Source organism: Nomascus leucogenys, chromosome 18 (genome assembly GCF_006542625.1).
Source record: "Nomascus leucogenys isolate Asia chromosome 18, Asia_NLE_v1, whole genome shotgun sequence".
Lineage (NCBI taxonomy): Eukaryota > Metazoa > Chordata > Mammalia > Primates > Hylobatidae > Nomascus > Nomascus leucogenys.
Window position 1 is genome coordinate 39,976,872 of NC_044398.1, and position 18,293 is coordinate 39,995,164.

General features: G+C 37.5%; 1 protein-coding gene and 1 non-coding gene across 4 annotated transcripts in view; both read right to left on the reverse strand.

The window, feature by feature from the left end:
- Positions 1-17,954, reverse strand: part of LOC100601415 (putative ankyrin repeat domain-containing protein 30B-like) — a 68,027-nt gene extending 50,073 nt beyond the window's left edge. Inside the window, exons 1-7 of one of the 3 annotated variants that reach the window (XM_030798668.1) lie at positions 17,488-17,954; positions 13,280-13,394; positions 12,944-13,117; positions 10,647-10,753; positions 9,540-9,677; positions 6,903-6,967; positions 3,579-4,219 (exon numbers count right to left, since the gene is read on the reverse strand). In XM_030798668.1, the coding sequence (XP_030654528.1) occupies positions 4,122-4,219; positions 6,903-6,967; positions 9,540-9,677; positions 10,647-10,753; positions 12,944-13,117; positions 13,280-13,394; positions 17,488-17,705 (915 nt within the window). In that variant the 5' untranslated portion in view covers positions 17,706-17,954 and the 3' untranslated portion in view covers positions 3,579-4,121. Of the gene's footprint in view, positions 1-3,310; positions 4,220-6,902; positions 6,968-9,539; positions 9,678-10,646; positions 10,754-12,943; positions 13,118-13,279; positions 13,395-17,487 lie in introns of those variants that run through there. The other 2 variants (XR_004026776.1, XM_030798670.1) reach the window with 2 other exon arrangements.
- LOC115831315 lies at positions 8,228-8,333 on the reverse strand. The gene has a single exon (XR_004026838.1). It is a non-coding gene; the product is annotated as a U6 spliceosomal RNA (small nuclear RNA).
- Positions 17,955-18,293: the final 339 nt, after the last annotated feature.

Here is an 18,293-nt window from a genome sequence, read left to right on the forward strand (position 1 = left end):
ATACTGCCCAAGGTAATTTATAGATTCAATGCCATCCCCATCAAGCTACCAATGACTTTCTTCACAGAATTGGAAAAAACTACTTTAAAGTTCATATGGAACCAAAAAAGAGCCCGCATCACCAAGTCAATCCTAAGCCAAAAGAACAAAGCTGGAGGCATCACGCTACCTGCCTTCAAACTATACTACAAGGCTACAGTAACCAAAACAGCATGGTACTGGTACCAAAACAGAGACATAGAAGAATGGAACAGAACAAAGCCCTCAGAAATAATCCCGCATACCTACAACCATCTGATCTTTGACAAACCTGACCACAACAAGCAATGGGATAAGGATTCCCTATTTAATAAATGGTGCTGGGAAAACTGGCTAGCCATATGGAGAAAGCTGAAACTGGATCCCTTCCTTACACCTTATACAAAAATTAATCCAAGGTGGATTAAACACTTACCTGTTAGACTTAAAAGCATAAAAACCCTAGAAGAAATCCTAGGCAATACCATTCAGGACATAGGCGTGGGCAAGGACTTCATGTCTAAAACACCAAAAGCAATGGCAACAAAAGCCAAAATTGACAAATGGGATCTAATTAAACTAAAGAGCTTCTGCACAGCAAAAGAAACTACCATCAGAATGAACAGGTAACCTACAGAATGGGAGAAAATTTTGGCAGCTTACTCATCTGACAAAGGGCTAATATCCAGAATCTACAATGAATTCAAACAAATTTACAAGAAAAAAACAAACAACCCCATCACAAAGTGGGAGAAGGATATGAACAGATACTTCTCAAAAGAAGACATTTATGCAGCCAAAAAACACATGAAAAAATGCTTGTCATCACTGGCCATCAGAGAAATGCAAATCAAAACCACAATGAGATACCATCTCACACCAGTTAGAATGGTGATCATTAAAAAGTCAGGAAACAACAGGTGCTGGAGAGGATGTGGAGAAATAGGAACAATTTTACACTGTTGGTGGGACTGTAAACTAGTTCAACCATTGTGGAAGACAGTATGGCAATTCCTCAAGGATCTAGAACTAGAAATACCATTTGACCCAGCCATCCCATTACTGGGTATTTACCCAAAGGATTGTAAATCATGCTGCTATAAAGAAACATGCACACATACGTTTATTGTGGCACTATTCACAATATCAAAGACTTGGAACCAACCCAAATGTCCAACAGCGATAGACTGAATTAAGAAAATGTGGCACATATACACCATGGATACTATGCAGCCATAAAACATGATGAGTTCATGTCCTTCATAGGGACATGGATGAAACTGGAAACCATCATTCTCAGCAAACTTTCGCAAGGACAAAAAACCAAACACTGCATGTTCTCACTCATAGGTGGGAATTGAACAATGAGAACACATGGACACAGGAAGGGGAATATCACACTCTGGGGCCTGTTTTGGGGTGGGGGGAGGGGCGGAGGGATAGCATTAGGAGATATACCTAATGCTAAATGACGAGTTAATGGGTGCAGCACACCAACATGGCACATGTATACATATGAAACAAACCTGCACATTGTGCACATGTACCCTAAAACTTAAAGTATGATAATAATAAAATTAAAATATGTATATCTGGACAACTTTTAGTGACAAAATGGAGCTTTAACATTCCCTGTCCCAGGGGATTTTCCAAATTTAGGCCTGCATATTGTCTCATTTGCTCCTTTAGTCTAAGAATTTCATAGTCCACTCATCTCTCTCCTGTTGTATATCAAATGCTTTAGAGAGATTTTGAGTTTGGGGTACTGATTCCCTAGTTTCTTTCATTATCATTTCCCTTATGTCTTGCATGTTTTCTTGGTGATCTGCGTTATTATCCTGCCGGGGATCTTGGGCAGGGAATTTTTGGTCCGTGGTAGGAATGTTTTGACAAGGAGGGTGTTCATATTCCCAAATTGCCATAGCAGCCCTATGGATCAGATCATACTTCTTTCCTCCTCCGAGAAGAGGATGCCTAGGATGGACATAAACTCGATCCAAGTGTATAACTGAGGTCCCAATAATTGATCAACCTGATCAGCCACCTCATAAGAGTCGTCTAACAATGGCCGAATTTCCTTTTTCAAACTTCAGACTTCTGAACTGGTCAAGGGAGCGTTCACAAATACAATGGCTCCTCCTCCTTGTGGCATGTCCTTTAAGGGGAAGAGAGTTGAGGCTGACTCCTTAGGTGTGCAGGGAAAAGGGAAGTTCTGAATGTCCTTTTTACATTGTTGTACCTCATGCTGGAGTCCCTTTAGGGAGAGGTATTTAGGCTGACAGGGGACAGGCTCATGGGATGATAACTCCCAAGAATTAGAGTTGTAAGGAGGAGGAACAGCGTGAGCAGGAGAAGGATCTGGGGTAGGATCTGGGGTGGGATCTGGGGTGGCAGCAGCTGCCCGAGGGGAAGGGTCAGAGGCACTGAGCGGGGCAAAATGGTATAGGGGTTCCCACGTGCTGGCTTTAGGTGTGGGAGTCAGCTCCTCTAACTTTTCAATTTGAGATGCTGGATTGGGTTCTTCCCTAGTTGTCTTTAAGGGAATAAGGACAGGTCCCTGTCTGCAACAAAGAGCATAGTCTAGTTCTTCTTGAGAAACCAGATTTTTATCATTAACATATTGAATTAGAAGTTGACACATTATATCCTCATTCGACCCAAACTTTGGCCAGAAGATTGCGGGTTTGAAATTGGGACCTTGGGTCCAAATGAAACAGCAGTATTTTATCCTCTAATGCTTTTTCTTATGTTTAGTCCTCTCATTATCCTTCCAATATCTTAACATGAGACCCAGGGGACTATCAGGGGCCATGTCTTTGTTACTATCCTCTTCCTTTTTGCCCCTGTCTTACTTGGGGCTTTTCCCATGTTAGGTCCTGGTTAGGCTCAATCCCGCATGCTAGAGATTTCTTCCCTATCCTTTAGCCCCACCTGCTGGAGGCTCCTTGCACCCTTCTTTCGCTTCATCCACTCTGGCTGCTTCCCACCCAGGAATTTTAGGTCCCTCTTAGCATTGGCATCATGGTATAAACCCCACAGCAGGATCTGCCCTGAGCCCTATGAGGATACAGTGAATTCCTCTTCAACGGTTTTTTATTTAGATAAAAAACCGCAAATAGGACCCACTCACTCCTCACAGCAATAATGCTTAGTATCATCCACACAAACAGCACCACGAGCAGTAGTGCTTGTGATCATTCACACACACTTTCAACCTCCAGAATATCCCGACCACCAAGGAAATACTTGGTCACCCCTGCAACATTTCTTACCTCGGTCTGTGCACAGTTACCTGGTCGCCACGGTATGTGAAGATCCTTTCCCCAAAGTTGCTGGCCTGTTTCTTTCCACGTAGCTGAGGGCCCGGGTTTATTAATCGCACCAGTTGAGTCTTGATTCCTTATCTTTATGGCCACTGCAACGAGGCAGCGGGGTGCACCTCCTCACGGGAGAGGACTGGACCCTCCCCCAGAGGAGAATGGGAATGCTGGGTGGGCCCCCAAATTTGTGGAAAATAAATTTTCGGTGCCGCAAAGAACATTCAGCACTCCAGCAACAAGTTTTTTCAGCAAGGCAAATTTACTTCTATAGAAGAGTGGTCTTGCAGATGGAGCAATGGCAAGATCACACCGGACAAGGGAGGGGAAAGGGTTCTTATTCCTAATGCAGCTAAGTCCCTACTGTTGTGTCTTTTCCCTATTGGATAGGGTTGGACTGCACACTCTAAGCTAATTCAGATTGGCTATTTCAAAGAGGGCAGGCGTATGAGCTGGAGTAGCAGGGTGAGTAGTTTCAGCGGGAAAGACAGTTACAGAGCAGGTGTTTAAGGATGACTAAGGACAAGAGCAGGTGACTAAGAATGACTAAAGACAAAGCAGGTGTTAGAGGCTAGAAGGGGGTTGTTTAATGAAACTAGGGGCAAGGAGGCATAAAGAACGAGGAAGTTAAACTTTAAAACGGAGAACAAAGTACAGAGAAGCTGAACATACTGACATATTTGTTCTTTGATGAGGAACTCAGAACTCATTGTACTTAATCTTCCCCCTCTTGAATTTTAAAGGATGTTTACAGGCTAAAATCTTTGAAGAGAAATTCACTGTATCCTATTCGTCAGGTGTTCTTTCCACCAAGCTTTCAGCCATGTCAGGTGTTCTTTCCGCCAAGGGTGCAGCCTCGTCAGGTGTTCCTTCAGATGTTCCTTCTGCCAAACACACAGTCTGGTTAAATTTTCCTTTTGCTAAATATCATCCTTCTGACTCTTTACCTGGAAAACTTCTACTCATTCAGCTTGCTTCCCTTAAATACTACCAAACTTTTGTTTTCTCCTTTTTTTTTTTTTTTTTTTTTTTTTTTGAGACAAGAGCCTCACTCTGTCGCCCAGGCTGGAGTGCAGTGGCACGATCTCAGCAGATCACTGCAACCTCCGCCTCCTGGGTTCACGAAATTCTCCTACCTCAGCCTCCCATGTAGCTGAGATTACATATGCAGGCCACCCAGGCCCAGCTAAATTTTTATATTTAGTAGAGATGGGATTTGGGATTTCACCATGTTAGTCAGGGTGGTCCCAAACTCCTGAGCTCAAGCAATCTGCCCACCTTGGCCTTCCAAAGTGCTAGGATTACAGGAGTGAGCCACCGCTCCTGGACACTACCAAACTTTTTACAGCTTTAATTCTTCACGTTGGATATAAAATGTCTGACACATACTGAATATGGTAACGACATAATAAGTGATAATTTTAAGCTCCCAAAGGGGTTCTGGCACAGAGTAAGCACTAAATAAAGTAGTAAATAATAAAAAAGATGATAATAACAAGAAAAATGCTTAGTACCTTAATAAAGTAGTAAATAATAAAAAATGACAATGATAATAAGAAAGATGCTTAGTACCTTAAAGATACCTGACAGTTATTTGTTAAGTGGACAAGTGGATAAATGAATAAAAAACATAGTTAGGAAATTCAGTTGGAAAAATTCAATAGAGACAGCTCTAATGTATTATGAGCACCTTAAAGACCCAGACTATGTGTATTCCATCTTGGTCTCCTGCAACTTGCAAACTCTAACCTATAGAAGTCCTTTGAGAAATATATAATAAATTAAAGATGTGCTCATACAGTTCATATTGTACAACGTATTGTGTCATATTTAGGTATCACAGTGGCACTTCTGTTATTGTGAAAATTTTTTCCACTTTTATTATAATTTGTTGAGCCTAGAGTTGAGCTAGTTGAATATATATAATGATAATATTTTGGCTAGTAGGAACAGAGTATCTTGTTGTAGCAAAATTACTATTAACACACTAATTATCCAGCAGATAGAACAACACATCTTGTTCTAATGAAGTAAATATATCTTATTTGGTTTCAACTTAGAGGAAATGAAGTTGATAATCTTGAGAACTTGTTGGTACAAGACTATGCAACATAACCTGCGCTTCTCAACAAAGAATTGCTTTTCTGACTTCTGCACTCAGTAGGTATCTTTGAAAAATAATCTCCTATTGGTACTGATGCACCCTCGCTAAGTTATGTTAATTCTTACTGACATTCATTTATGGTGCAAGAAAAGTATTATTGAGTTCCAAATTCTAAAGATAGTTACTTTTTTAGTGGCACAAGTCACTATGTCACACAGTTGATCTTTGAATAAGGGTTTTCACTCTAGGAGCCCACTAATAGACAGATTTTTCTTTTCCTTTGCCACTGCAAGATAGCAAGACAAATCTCTCCTCTGCCTCCTCCTTATCAGCCTACTCAACATGAAGGCAATGAGAATGAAGTCCTTTATGTATAATAATTTACTTTCATCTAATAAATAGTGAATATATTTCTTCCTCTTTATAACAGTTTTCCTCCAGCTCACTTTATTCTAAGAATACAGGATATGGTACATATAAAATAGAAACTATGGGTTAATTGACTGCTTATGGTTTCACCTTTTTTCAGGCTCCAGGTCAACAGTAGAATATTAGTAGAGTTTTGGAGGAGTCAAAAGAAACAGATTTTCATATAAAGCAGATTTTCAGCAGCATGGGGGGGATCAGCACCCTAACTCTCATGTTGCTCAAGACCCAACTGCAATTAATTCTAATTTTCTAAATGCAAATCATTTATTGCAAAAATTAAATAAAGCCCAGAAGTTCAAGACCAGCCTGGGCAACAAAGGAGACCATGTCTCTACAATAAAGAAACAAACAAACAAATAAATTATTCATTTGTTTACTTAACAAACATTTTATATGTTTGTTTATGTTTAATAAACAAACATAAATATTTGTTTATTTAACAGTTTATTTAACTGTGTTCCTTTATAGGTTATAATATTCAAATGTTGCAGTTTTCTGTTATTAATTCCTACTTTTCATTATTAGATGTTCTATTATTTGTGGCTTGTAATTCAAGGCATCTAAGCTATTTTATAATTTGTAATAAAATTTATTTATAAATATATTAATTCATTAAACTGGATAAGCTGATAATCCCCTATTACTGAGCTCATCAATTACACCAAGGATTATACATTTTATATCAAGCATAAATTGTTATGACAGTTGAGGAAACATACAATATATAAACTTAAAAATTGTTTTACTTATTTATACAAAAGTATTATATAGGATATTAGGGACCACAATTAAATATTTTTTCAGATAATATTTTTGAGATTATAAACCACCTACAACTAAATTCTTAATGAATTCTGAATTATAAACTAAAAAATTAAATCAAAGCTATGTATATATATATATACAAACACATATAGGTATATATGTAAACACATGCTACTTACGCATTGCTTTTTTAATAGCTCTTTTGTGATCAACACTCCTGTAATCTTATGGTAGCACCACCAAGAGTAGTTTATTATCAGAGGTATTACCTGGATTGCTATTTTGAGAATTTTTAGTTATCTTTTGTTTATATTCCAAAAGTTGTTGATGAATGCTATGTATAAAAATGAAATAAATAAAATTATTATTTTAACATTGATATGCAAAACATTTACCAAATTTATTAAGTTCTTAGAGTATTTCAGACAATATTAGAGCTAACATCAGAACATTACTTTTTCCATAGACTTTAAGTTTCTAAGCTCTATGAACTTATTAAGCTTCTAATTAAAGAAGAAAGAAAGATAAAACACTCATGAATTGAGGGCAGTATAACTCAGTAAATTAACTAGAGTTAGCTTGACATATCGAAAATGTTCTTAACTCAGAATCAGTCTTAGCATGGCTACCAACGGCTATTTTTTCTTGAACAAGTTGCTTCTCTTAGACTCAATGTCTTCTAAAAATGAGGATTTTAGGGCCTTATTTCACTAGGTTATTATAAAGATTTAACAAGATAACATTTTAAAAATGCTTAAAGAAATAGTGAAGCAAAAAAATAATTTGTTCTTGAACCTTATTGCTGAAACTATTTTAAAAGTCCCAATATATTGGCCTGGTGCAGTGGCTCATGCTTGTGACGCAAGCACTTTGGGATGCTGAGACAGGAGGATTGCTTGAGTCCAGAAGTTCAAGACCAGCCTGGGCAACATAGGGAGACCATGTCTCTACAAAAATTAAATTACAAAAAAAAAACAATAAAAAAATGTGTTTCTTCATAGGTTATAATATTCATATATTGCAATTTTCTGTTATTAATTCCTACTTTTGGATATCAGATGTTCTATTCTTTGTGGCTTGTAATTCAGAGCATCTAAGCTATTTTATATTTTGTAATGAAATTTATTTATAAATATATTAAATCATTAAAGCAGATAACCTAATTATACTCTATTACTGAGCTCATCAGTCACACCAAGGGCAGAAAACTAATAGATGTCAGCATCTGGCTTGGACTACTACTACTCTTTATCTACCTCCTTAAACTCTGAACCAACAAATCTTTGTTAGAATGAAGCTTAGTCACTACGTTCATTTCCAGCTGCTGTGGAAGACAAAACCCTACCTTTATTTTTTGTAAGTTCTACAAAGAAGATGCAAGTTGGTATTTTCTCATTTCTGAGATCCCCACTAACAAAATATTGCACACAAGATCCTATGTGTTACCACGTCTTATTTCATAGATCACCGTATGTAAATAATTTTTTGTATGAAAATCACAATTGCAATACTGGGTGTCACGCATTTTGCTTTGACTCACACCATTTCCTTGGAGCTAGTTAGAAAGTAGTAAAATGTCCTTTTGGGGACTGCAAGAAATATGCAACACTTTACATATTTGTATGTCATCCTTGTGTAGGGACCTTGCTGATCTTCTCAACGTTGTTTCAATTTTACTATATGTACAACTGAAGCCACACAAATCCTTACTTTTATATGTGAAGACTGATCAGTGATGGATGAGGCTTAGCTCTGTTAAATCTAACCAACTTACTTGAGATTTAGTGAAGTCTACTGAATGGCTTCATGGTGATGCAGCATTTGAAAATATTTTAAAAACTCGAGGTAGAGATGTAAGTAGCACGGGAGATTTTTACTTTTAGGAAAAAAGAATCACTTGAGGGGACAACGACAAGTTGGAACCCACTACAACTTGTGAAAGATGACATGGGATTTTACAGAATAAGATGAGACCTTCCACTACCTACAAAATGGTGCTACACAGGATATAAAGGGCCAGGGATATAGATCTGGTAATAAAGACAAAATGGATTTCTAATTTCTTCCTGTAACATTATTTCAACCTGACTTACAGTTTCAAACTACAACAACTAATGTTGGCTACAGAAAATAGAAAAAAGCCACTCAAAGGATAACTTACCATGAAGGTCTAGGCCATGTCCAGGCTAAGATGTGGGTTTCACATCAGGTTTTGAGTGTGAGGAGAAGGGTCAATTTGCTCACTATGTGTGTGGCTAAAGCTAAAAGTTCTAGCTGCCAGAGCAGGGTGCTGGTACTTTGGAAACAATGGCTGAGAATATGTACGTGAACTTTAAAAACATGTAATAACTTCGAAGTCTACACTATGAAGACTGAGGGATCTGTGTTGGTAAGGGCATCCTGGTCACAAAGGTCAATCATTACCAGACTGCAGGAGCAGTTTCAATGGCAACGATGCAGCAACAGAATCAGTGGAAACAACAAAATGAAGAGAATGGCGATTTCCTCCCCAGTCCTTCTGACTTGTACAAAAGGAATGTCTTTCTTGGACTTAGGTTCAGATTCTTTTAAAAAATTCAAGAATGAAGGTATGGAAGACAGCCCCCAGGGGACACTATCAGGTTTTCTGCTTAAAGTGGACATTTCAAGACCCAAATAACTAATTAGAAAAACCAAAACTGTGACATTATGTTTATCCAATGCATAGGGGTTATACTTCAAATCAAGTAGACAACATTAGCGTCCCTAAAGCCCTAAAATAAAGAATCCTGGAGCCATTACTCCTTCTAACTAGTTTAGCTTTTTGCCTAGTTTCTGGCCGATGAAGTGAACTAACTCACTGTCATCCAAAAACTACCTGAAACAAACTATAAAATCTCACCTAGCCTTTAAATGTAAACACTTACAGATTAAATCCACAAGCAACAGCATAACGTTCTGCAGTCATTCCACACGTATCTTCAGCACAGATGTTAACATTTTGCTGAAGAACCATGCCAACTATCTCTGATGATCCATGACATATGGCAAGCATGAGAGCTGTGCTAAAATAACAAAGAGATAACTTCATTATTAGGAACAGAACCAATTTAATATGCGCCTGTCAGTGTAGAATTAACTATTTACATGTATTAACAAATGTTAAGTATCTTGAGTGCTCAAGTCTTTATCTTTGTAAATCACGACCAAGGCTAAAAGGAAGGGGCAAAAAGACTCATGTCTCACTGGGGTATGGCATAGTAGAATTGGCTAACATAAGGTCCACTGAGGGGCAAGAAACTATGTTCTGTTCACTAATCTAAAAGAGGCAAAGTTTTAAGTGAAGAATTATCTATTTCCTCCTTAGTCTGATATAATATTTTGTACTTCAAAATTAGCTAGAAGTCGGACAAGTGAGAGCAATCTGAAGGCTTAAAACAATATTAGGAATAATATTGTCCTGAGTAGCTGGGACTACAGGCATGTGCCACCATGCTTGGCTAATTTTTATATTTTTCATAGGAAATGGGGTTTTACCATGTTGGCTAGGCTGGTCTCGAACTCCTGGCCTCAAGTGATCTACCCACCTTGGCCTCCCAAAGTACTGGGATAACAGATGACAGCTACCATGCCCAGCACATATTGCATTTTTTAAAAGTGTATGAAAAACAGAAGTTAGAAAAATACTATAAAGGTGTTAATTATTCAATTTTGAATTATAAAGTAAACTAAAAATTCATACTTCTTAAAACTAATACAGAACCACTTTAGCTAATAGAAGATAATGCAACCAAAAACATCAGATTACAAATAAGAATCAGTCAATATAATAAAAGAAGAAAATCCTACTATATACTGTTCTTTATGTTGACCAGTCCAAATGATTGCTTTTCTTCCTAACTGATAATTTGTGTTGGTATTTTTCTGTATAATCTAATAATTTTAAGTAAATGTTATTAATTTAATATCTCTGACTTGAATGTTATTACTCTAGCACACTACTCAAGTGTTTTTTAATTAAAAAACTACTATACCATTTAAACTTATCAACTGCATTTGCATTTGCATTTTTTGTCAGTAAAAATTCCACAATTTGTTCACTCCTTTTCCTTATGGCCAGTAAAAGTGGTGTGTGGCCAGCCTGTAAAACAGCAAAAACAATTTATAATTCATGAAATTACATATTTCTCAGCTGAACTGAATACCTTATATAATATCCTATGAACTTAAACAATAGAAAGTAAATCAGTAGCAATCCCTTCTTTCTCACTTTTCTGTGCTTTCCCGTGCACTGCACCTTCTCTTGTAAACATTCAGCCTCTGCATCACCACATTAACTCTGGTTATCTCCAAAAATCATTATATTGTAATGACTTTATTGTTTCCCATGTAAACCAAGAGCTTCTTGAGGGCAGGGGCTGTATCTTTTACCTCTATATCCTTAAACCCTAAGACATAGTAGTAAATACTTTGTTTTTTACTAAATTAGTAATCTAAATTATTACCTCTAGAACAGTGTTTCAACTATATTCCAAAGAATAATTACCTTATTAGAAGCACTGTACCCCAACAGATTCCACCATTATCTATGTTCAAGAAATGTTATAAAACTGTGAATTAAATGTTCATTATTCAAGAAATGAATTGAACTTTACCTAATCCTTATTTAACAGTATATTTTTGTGGCAAACATTAACATTTGACAAATTAGGATTTCAGGGATGCAGTTTTGAAAGCTTCCCCCCAAAAATGGAGGCTTCCTCTGGGTGATACAAACTCACTTGATTCTCTTCTATCAATGATCCCAAGATTCCAGATGCCAGTGTCAGGCACTCCTGCTCTAAATGGGTCACTAAGGAAGTGGCTCTAAATTAAAAGAGATTGGCTTCAAATAAACTTTGATTGCTTATTATTAAATGGTCCATGGGGTTTATCCTATTACCAGACAATAGGATTTTATCTCAGCTATTAGAAATTCAGTATAAAAGGCCAGGCAAGGTGGTTCATACCTGTAATCCCAGCACTTTGAGAGGCCAAGGTGGGCAGATCACAAGGTCAGGAGATCGAGACCATCCTGGTCAACATGGTGAAACCCCATCTCTGCTAAAAATACAAAAAATTTAGCTGGGCATGGTGGCACATGGTTGCGTCCCAGCTACTCAGGAGGCTGAGGCAGGAGAATCGCTTGAACCTGGGAGGCAGAGGTTGCAGTGAGCCAAGATCACGCCACTGCACTCCAGCCTGGTGACAGAGCAAGGCTCCGTCTCAAAAAAAAAGAAAAAAGAAAAGAAATTCAGTATAAAATTTTATTCTCAATTATAATGATACTCCTAGGATCCTAATGCATATCTACTTCTTAAAATGCAATAATCCATTTTTATTCTGGTTTCTATTGTAATTGATACTATTTTTTGGCAAAATATCGGAAGTATGAATAAAAAGGCTTATTAATGAAAGTTCTAACTCATGTATATGGATTAGCAAAATAGAAGCCACTAAATCACTTGAATTTTAAGGGACAATTCTGTGGAGAAAGATATAATATTTTCTGCAATATACATAACCTATTCAAATATAACCATGATTAATCTAAAAAGGCTTAAAGGCCTTCTAATAGAAGATAATTATTTATGTTTTATATGAAGAAAAATCATCATTTAAAAAATATTCTAAATTCTAGAAGACAACCCTATTATTAATGAATTAATGTAAAATATAAACTATATATTAAAAACACCTATAAACTGTCTTCAATAACTTGAAATCTTTACCAAAATATACTATGAGAGAGGAATTGATAACTGAAATATTTACAGAGGCAAAAGAGGTAAGTTGAGTAAGTGATGTAACTAGGTGGGCACAGTAGCAAACTGGAAACATATGCTTTGTGTAAAGTTAGACTGTCTTCATAGCATACCAAACAGTCATATGGGCTCAAGAGACACCAGATTCAATCCTTTAAGAGGAAATCCAGATTTCTGCATGTCTCCTAAATTTTACATGTTGACTCAATTTATGCAGGCAAATTTTACTTTCTTGTGGTTTTACACTAACTGGAAAGAAAAAAAAAACTTGGGTGGGAAAGAATATTTGAAAAAGTTTTACCTTTAACAAATTCAAATATTTATCATAATGCACAGAAAAGCCATACTAATAATTCTTGTAAAAATATTAATATTTAAAGCAAAATCCTAGACAATTAAGCTTTGTCAAACTATTTTCATAGAAAAATAGGAATGTTTGAGCTTCCAAATATAAAACAATTTACATATGTTAATGTTAAAACAAATGGATTTCAAATATTTTGAAAATGACATTGGTTAATGTCTACCTTGTTCTTCATTTCGATGTCTGCACCACAAGACAGCAATTTTGCCACCACTGACAAATTCTCACTATAAACAGCATAATGGACAGCTGTGTTGCCATACACATCTACAATATTTGGATCAGCACCAGAATCTATGAGAATATTTGCACAAGCCTCCCTCTGGCATTGCAGAGCCTGTCGATATTAAAGCAAGAAGTAAATTATAAATTATAGGAAATATAAATAAATATTCCACAGGTTTCACAAACTAGTTACATTTCAATGAGATAAATTCATTTTTATTCTATGTATTTAAACCAAATCCATCTCCTGCTGAAAGAACTGGCTACCATTTACCTTCATCAGAGGTGTCCTGTTTTCACCATCAAGGACGTCAAGCTGGCACTTTCTATCTACCAGAAGTGTTACTACTTCTGCATGGCCATTGGCACAGGCCCAGTGTAGAGCAGTCCTACGAGAGTGAGAGGACTTTTTAGGAAAGTTTAGTCCACTGTCTCAAAACATATAATGATTTAAGTAATTGTCAACATTAAATACCATGCTCTTTCTCTGCCTTCAAAACAAATATTTAATATTCTCCTGAAGAAAGTACAACATTCATTCGCCCTCATTACTCACTACATTAATGAAAGAGTGGCCTATTTGAATAGAAAGAGCTTGGCCTTTGGATTCAGTTCAACTTGGGCTTGAATATTACTTTAAAGTCTTTCACCTTTTAGCTATCACTTAACCTTTCTGTGCCTCAATTTTCTCATCATTAAAGTGAAGATGAATACAGCAGTTATCTCACAGGACATCACTGTGATGCCTCATGAGAATCTGTGCAAAGTATTTCAAAGAATTCCTAGCACATGTAACAGCTCAGCAATTGTTAGATATTGTAATTATTTCTACTACTTAACAAACAAAGCATTTTAAGTAAAATGGTACAATTATGCCTACTTTGTGGTATGTTTTAAAGGTTAGAGATAAAACTGTATTTTAATAATTCTAAGATACTCTATTTCTCATATTTTAACATCTCTGACATTGAAATGCCACTTATAAGTCATTATTTATTACAAGTATATTTTGCAGAAATTTAAACAATCTTTTATTGGTACATGACTAAGGAGGCATCGCACAATTCACGGTGCCTTCCATGAAGTAGAATATGGTATATACAACAGGATGATGGCAGTCCTAGTCACAGGATTAACACTTAAAGAAATTTTAGCTTTTAAGAGTGCTACACAAAAGGAGAGTTGAAATAAAAACAAACTGTTAATACAAAGTACTTCTTTAATATTTTTAAAACTTCAAGCCAAAGAAAACTTGGGATTCAAGTAGGTATGGCTCATTTTATTCCATATTTAGATTTACAGAATGTATGTAAATTCATATTTAAATTTATAGAATGCATGTAAATTAGGTATTTCCAATGATTAATATTACTATTTAAAGCTGTTATAAATTTCCAAAATCGTGGTTGGTAGTTATCTTTTACTAGTTTCTCACTTCAGAAGTGTTTTTATTTTAAAGATGAGAGGAAAAGCTTCAGTTGAGATTCAGTCCTAGTACTCCAACTTTAAATCTCTCACTTTGCTAAGGCTGAGCAGGTAAATGTGAAATTTTTAGGGATGAAAGGATCTTGAGAGTTAATGTATCTTCTACATAATAGGCATTCAGTTTACATGTGATAAATTGATTAAAAGGATAAATACATTTGAGAAGTTCAATACCTTAAAAAAACTGCTATAAATAAAGCACTTATATTTTCTATTTTATTTTCTTAATAATAAAACTACACTAATTAATCTATAATTATTGACATATATGTAATAAATCTATATATAATAAAAATATGTGCCTAATAATATGTATATGTAAATCAACAAGCACAGGTAAAAAGATTGTCTTTTGAAGATGGTAAAAGTTCACAGAATATACTAATCCACAAAAAATAATAATTAAAATATGGAAAGTGAGAAATTATTTTTATTGTTGCAAAATTATATTCCTGCTCTTCCCAAAAACTATTTCATTAATAATAATCTTTTTCTAATAGCATTGTACATGCTCAATGTGGAAATCAAAGATAATAACAAGGAAAAACATTTTATATTAAAACCAATGCCCTCAAATAACAAATTTTATCATATTTCATACACAATTTCAGATAACACAAGACTGTAGTCTGTGTGTATGTATAATCAAACTGAACTTTACCCTCACTTGATACACCAAAATACATTTTCAAATGTCACCTACTTCTCTATATATTTTTACCTTCAGTGGTCACATATTATCCCATGCTGTAAATTCACTGAAATGTATTTATAAAAGCCATTATATGGATTCTTCTTAATAATATGGTACTTACCACCAAATTGTCTATTTGAAAAGTTATCTGCAACTTAAACTTTAAACAGCAGTATAAATATCACTGCTCTTTATCCTCACAAACTTTGTAGATAGAAAACAGTATTTGATTCCTCTTTTAACTTAAAATGCCTTCTCTAACCAGGAACACTAAATATTGTTCTCTGTGTGCATAGGTCACTTACAGATCTTAAGAAAATACTTTGCCCAGTTTTAAATTAGAGGCAAAGTACTATTTTTAGATCTGCAATTTAGATCTCTAATTTAAATTGCTCAATTTTAAATTAGAGGGTTTTTTGTTGATTTAAGTGAATTATCTATAAAATGACGATTTTAAAATCTAATATGTATACACACACGCACATACATGTGTAGTAAATATTTTACAAGTATGCTGCCTTTTATTTTTTCTCATTGCAGGTTAATTTAATTTTGTTTTGCTTAATTATCCTTCAGACTGCTTGCTTCTGAGCTTCTTAGAAAGGTGTTGTCAACATAAAAATGTACCTGTGTAAATAGGCACTTATGTTTTCTTCTGGTGCTTTTATCATTTTGTATATTAAAAAAATTTAATCTATATTCCATCAGAAATTTACTTTATGGCATAAAAATCTAGTTTTCTCCAAAAAGCAGGCATTTCACTTATGAAACTAATTCTTTCCCTGCTAGTATAAAGTGTGAGAATTATCAAGTTCTAAATTCTTAGATATTTGGGTGTTTCTGGATTTTGTATTTTGTTGTATTCATTTACCTGTCTTTTCAGCTGTTATCAAAGAATTTGTGATTTATTTATTTATTTTTGAGACAGAGTCTCACTCTGTCGCCCAGGCTGGAGTGCAGTGATGAGATCTCAGCTCACTGCAACCTCCGCCTCCCAGTTTCAAGCAATTCTCCCTCCTCAGCCTCCTGAGTAGATGGGATTACAGGTCCCGACATCGTGCCTGGCTAATTTTTGTATTTTTGTAGAGTCAGGGTTTCACCGTATTGGCCAGGCTAGTCTTGAAATCCTGACCTCAGGTGATCCACCTGCCTTGGCCGCCGGAAGTGCTGGGACTACAGGTGTGAGCCACCACGCCTGGCCCTTTTTTTTTTTTCTTTTTTCAAATTTTATTTATTTATTTATTTATTTATTTATTTATTTATTTATTATTTTGAGACTGAGCCTCGCTTTGTCACCCAGGCTGGAGTGCAGTGGTGCGATCTCGGCTCACTCCAAGCTTCGCCTCCTGGGTTCACACCATTCTCCTGCCTCAGCCTCCCGAGTAGCTGGGACTACAGGCACCCACCACCACACCCTGCTAATTTTTTGTATTTTTAGTAGAGGTCGTGTTAGCCAGGATGGTCTCGATCTCCTGACCTCGTGATCCACCCACCTCGGCCTCCCAAAGTGCTGGGATTACAGGCATGATCCACCGCGCCTGGCCGTGGCCCATTTTGTGAAAATTAATAGCACATTTTGAAATCTAGAAGGGCAAGACTTTTCTACTCCATTACAAAATTTTTTAAATGTCATCACAATAGTAAAGGACAGCGTGTGTAATTTTAAAAATGTTAAAACGTTGATAACTTTATTTGGTTTATGTAAAACTGATAAAGAACTTGCATCTTGAGAAAAATGAGTCTTCTTAAATTCAAAAACATAAACCATCTTCCCACCTCAAAGTTACCTTCTAAGGTCCCTCAGCAAGGAATATATTTACATAGACATTCATTGATATTGAAATGGATACTGGACTTCAAAAAATTTTTAGCCAAGAAGTTAATATATTATGGGAATTGTTTCATTATGCACCATTTCATAATGTATCTAACATTATCTTTTAAAACCTGTACATTAAAAGTAAAACCCTGTATGTACTTAATTTTGTAAGTTAAATCACTTTAAAATTCTCTACACAGTGCTCTGTGAGAGGAAGTGGGAGTGAAGGAGAAAGCAGCTAAAGTTTGGGGTTGATTTTAAGGTGGCCTGGACCCTCCGCCCTGCAGGGCGCCCCCATCCAAGGCCTGGGGGAACTGCCGGGAAGAAGGCCTAGACCCCGGGACCCAGGACAGCCACCCCGCTGCCCGCCACTCTCCACCCGCTCCCATCCTCCCCAGACCCCCCAGCCCCTACTCTGAAGGGGCGATCCTCCCACAGCCGCCTCCTCCTCCTGCAGCCCCGGCTGAGGCAGGGCCTGGTTTACCTCTTCTTCGCATCTCTTATGTTCAGGTCCATTGTCGTCTTCTTCATCATCCTCTCCAGCTTCCAGGCTTGGCCCCGGGAGGCAGCTTTGTGGATCTTCCTGAGATCCCCATGGTGAATCACGTAAGAGTCGTTGTTGGTGTAGACCAGCTGACTGAAGGGGCTCAGGCGCTCCGGGTCCGTCTCGCCCTTGACAGCGGCGGCAGAGAGCCTCTCCATGGCTGCAGCCACCTGCTAGAGAGAGCCCGCGCCTCTCGCTGCTCGCCCTTCCCAGTCCCCGCCGCTCGCCCTCGCCCTTCTTCAGTCCCCGCACCCGCCCTGACACCAGTAGAAATCGCAGTCGGGCCAAGCTTTTGGACACTCCAGCCTCTCCTGGGAGAAACTGGCTGCGCAAAACTGTTAGGCAGCTGAGCAGAACCGTTAGGCAGCTGAGCAGAACCGTTAGGCAGCTGAGCAGAACCGTTAGGCAGCTGAGCAGAGCCGTTAGGCAAGAGCGCATGCGCAACTCAGCAGACCGGGGAGACATGCGAGGCGGGAAACTGCCCTGGCTGTGCTTCGCCCAGCACCGCGTGCCGGTGGCACCTGCCACTGAGGCGCTGTCGGGCTGGCAGGGCTCCCTGGAGCGGAACGTGGGGGGCTCCCTGAGGCACGGCCTGCTTGACAGAGGCAGGGACCCAACCCCTGACTTAGGCGCCCTGGAGGCTTCTGGCCCAAGTATCCGCGCTACTGGTGGCGCTGTCAGGGTGGGGGTTGCAGCCTCTGCTGCCACGTGCCATGTTCAGGTGGCAGCTGCAGCTGAGCCCATGG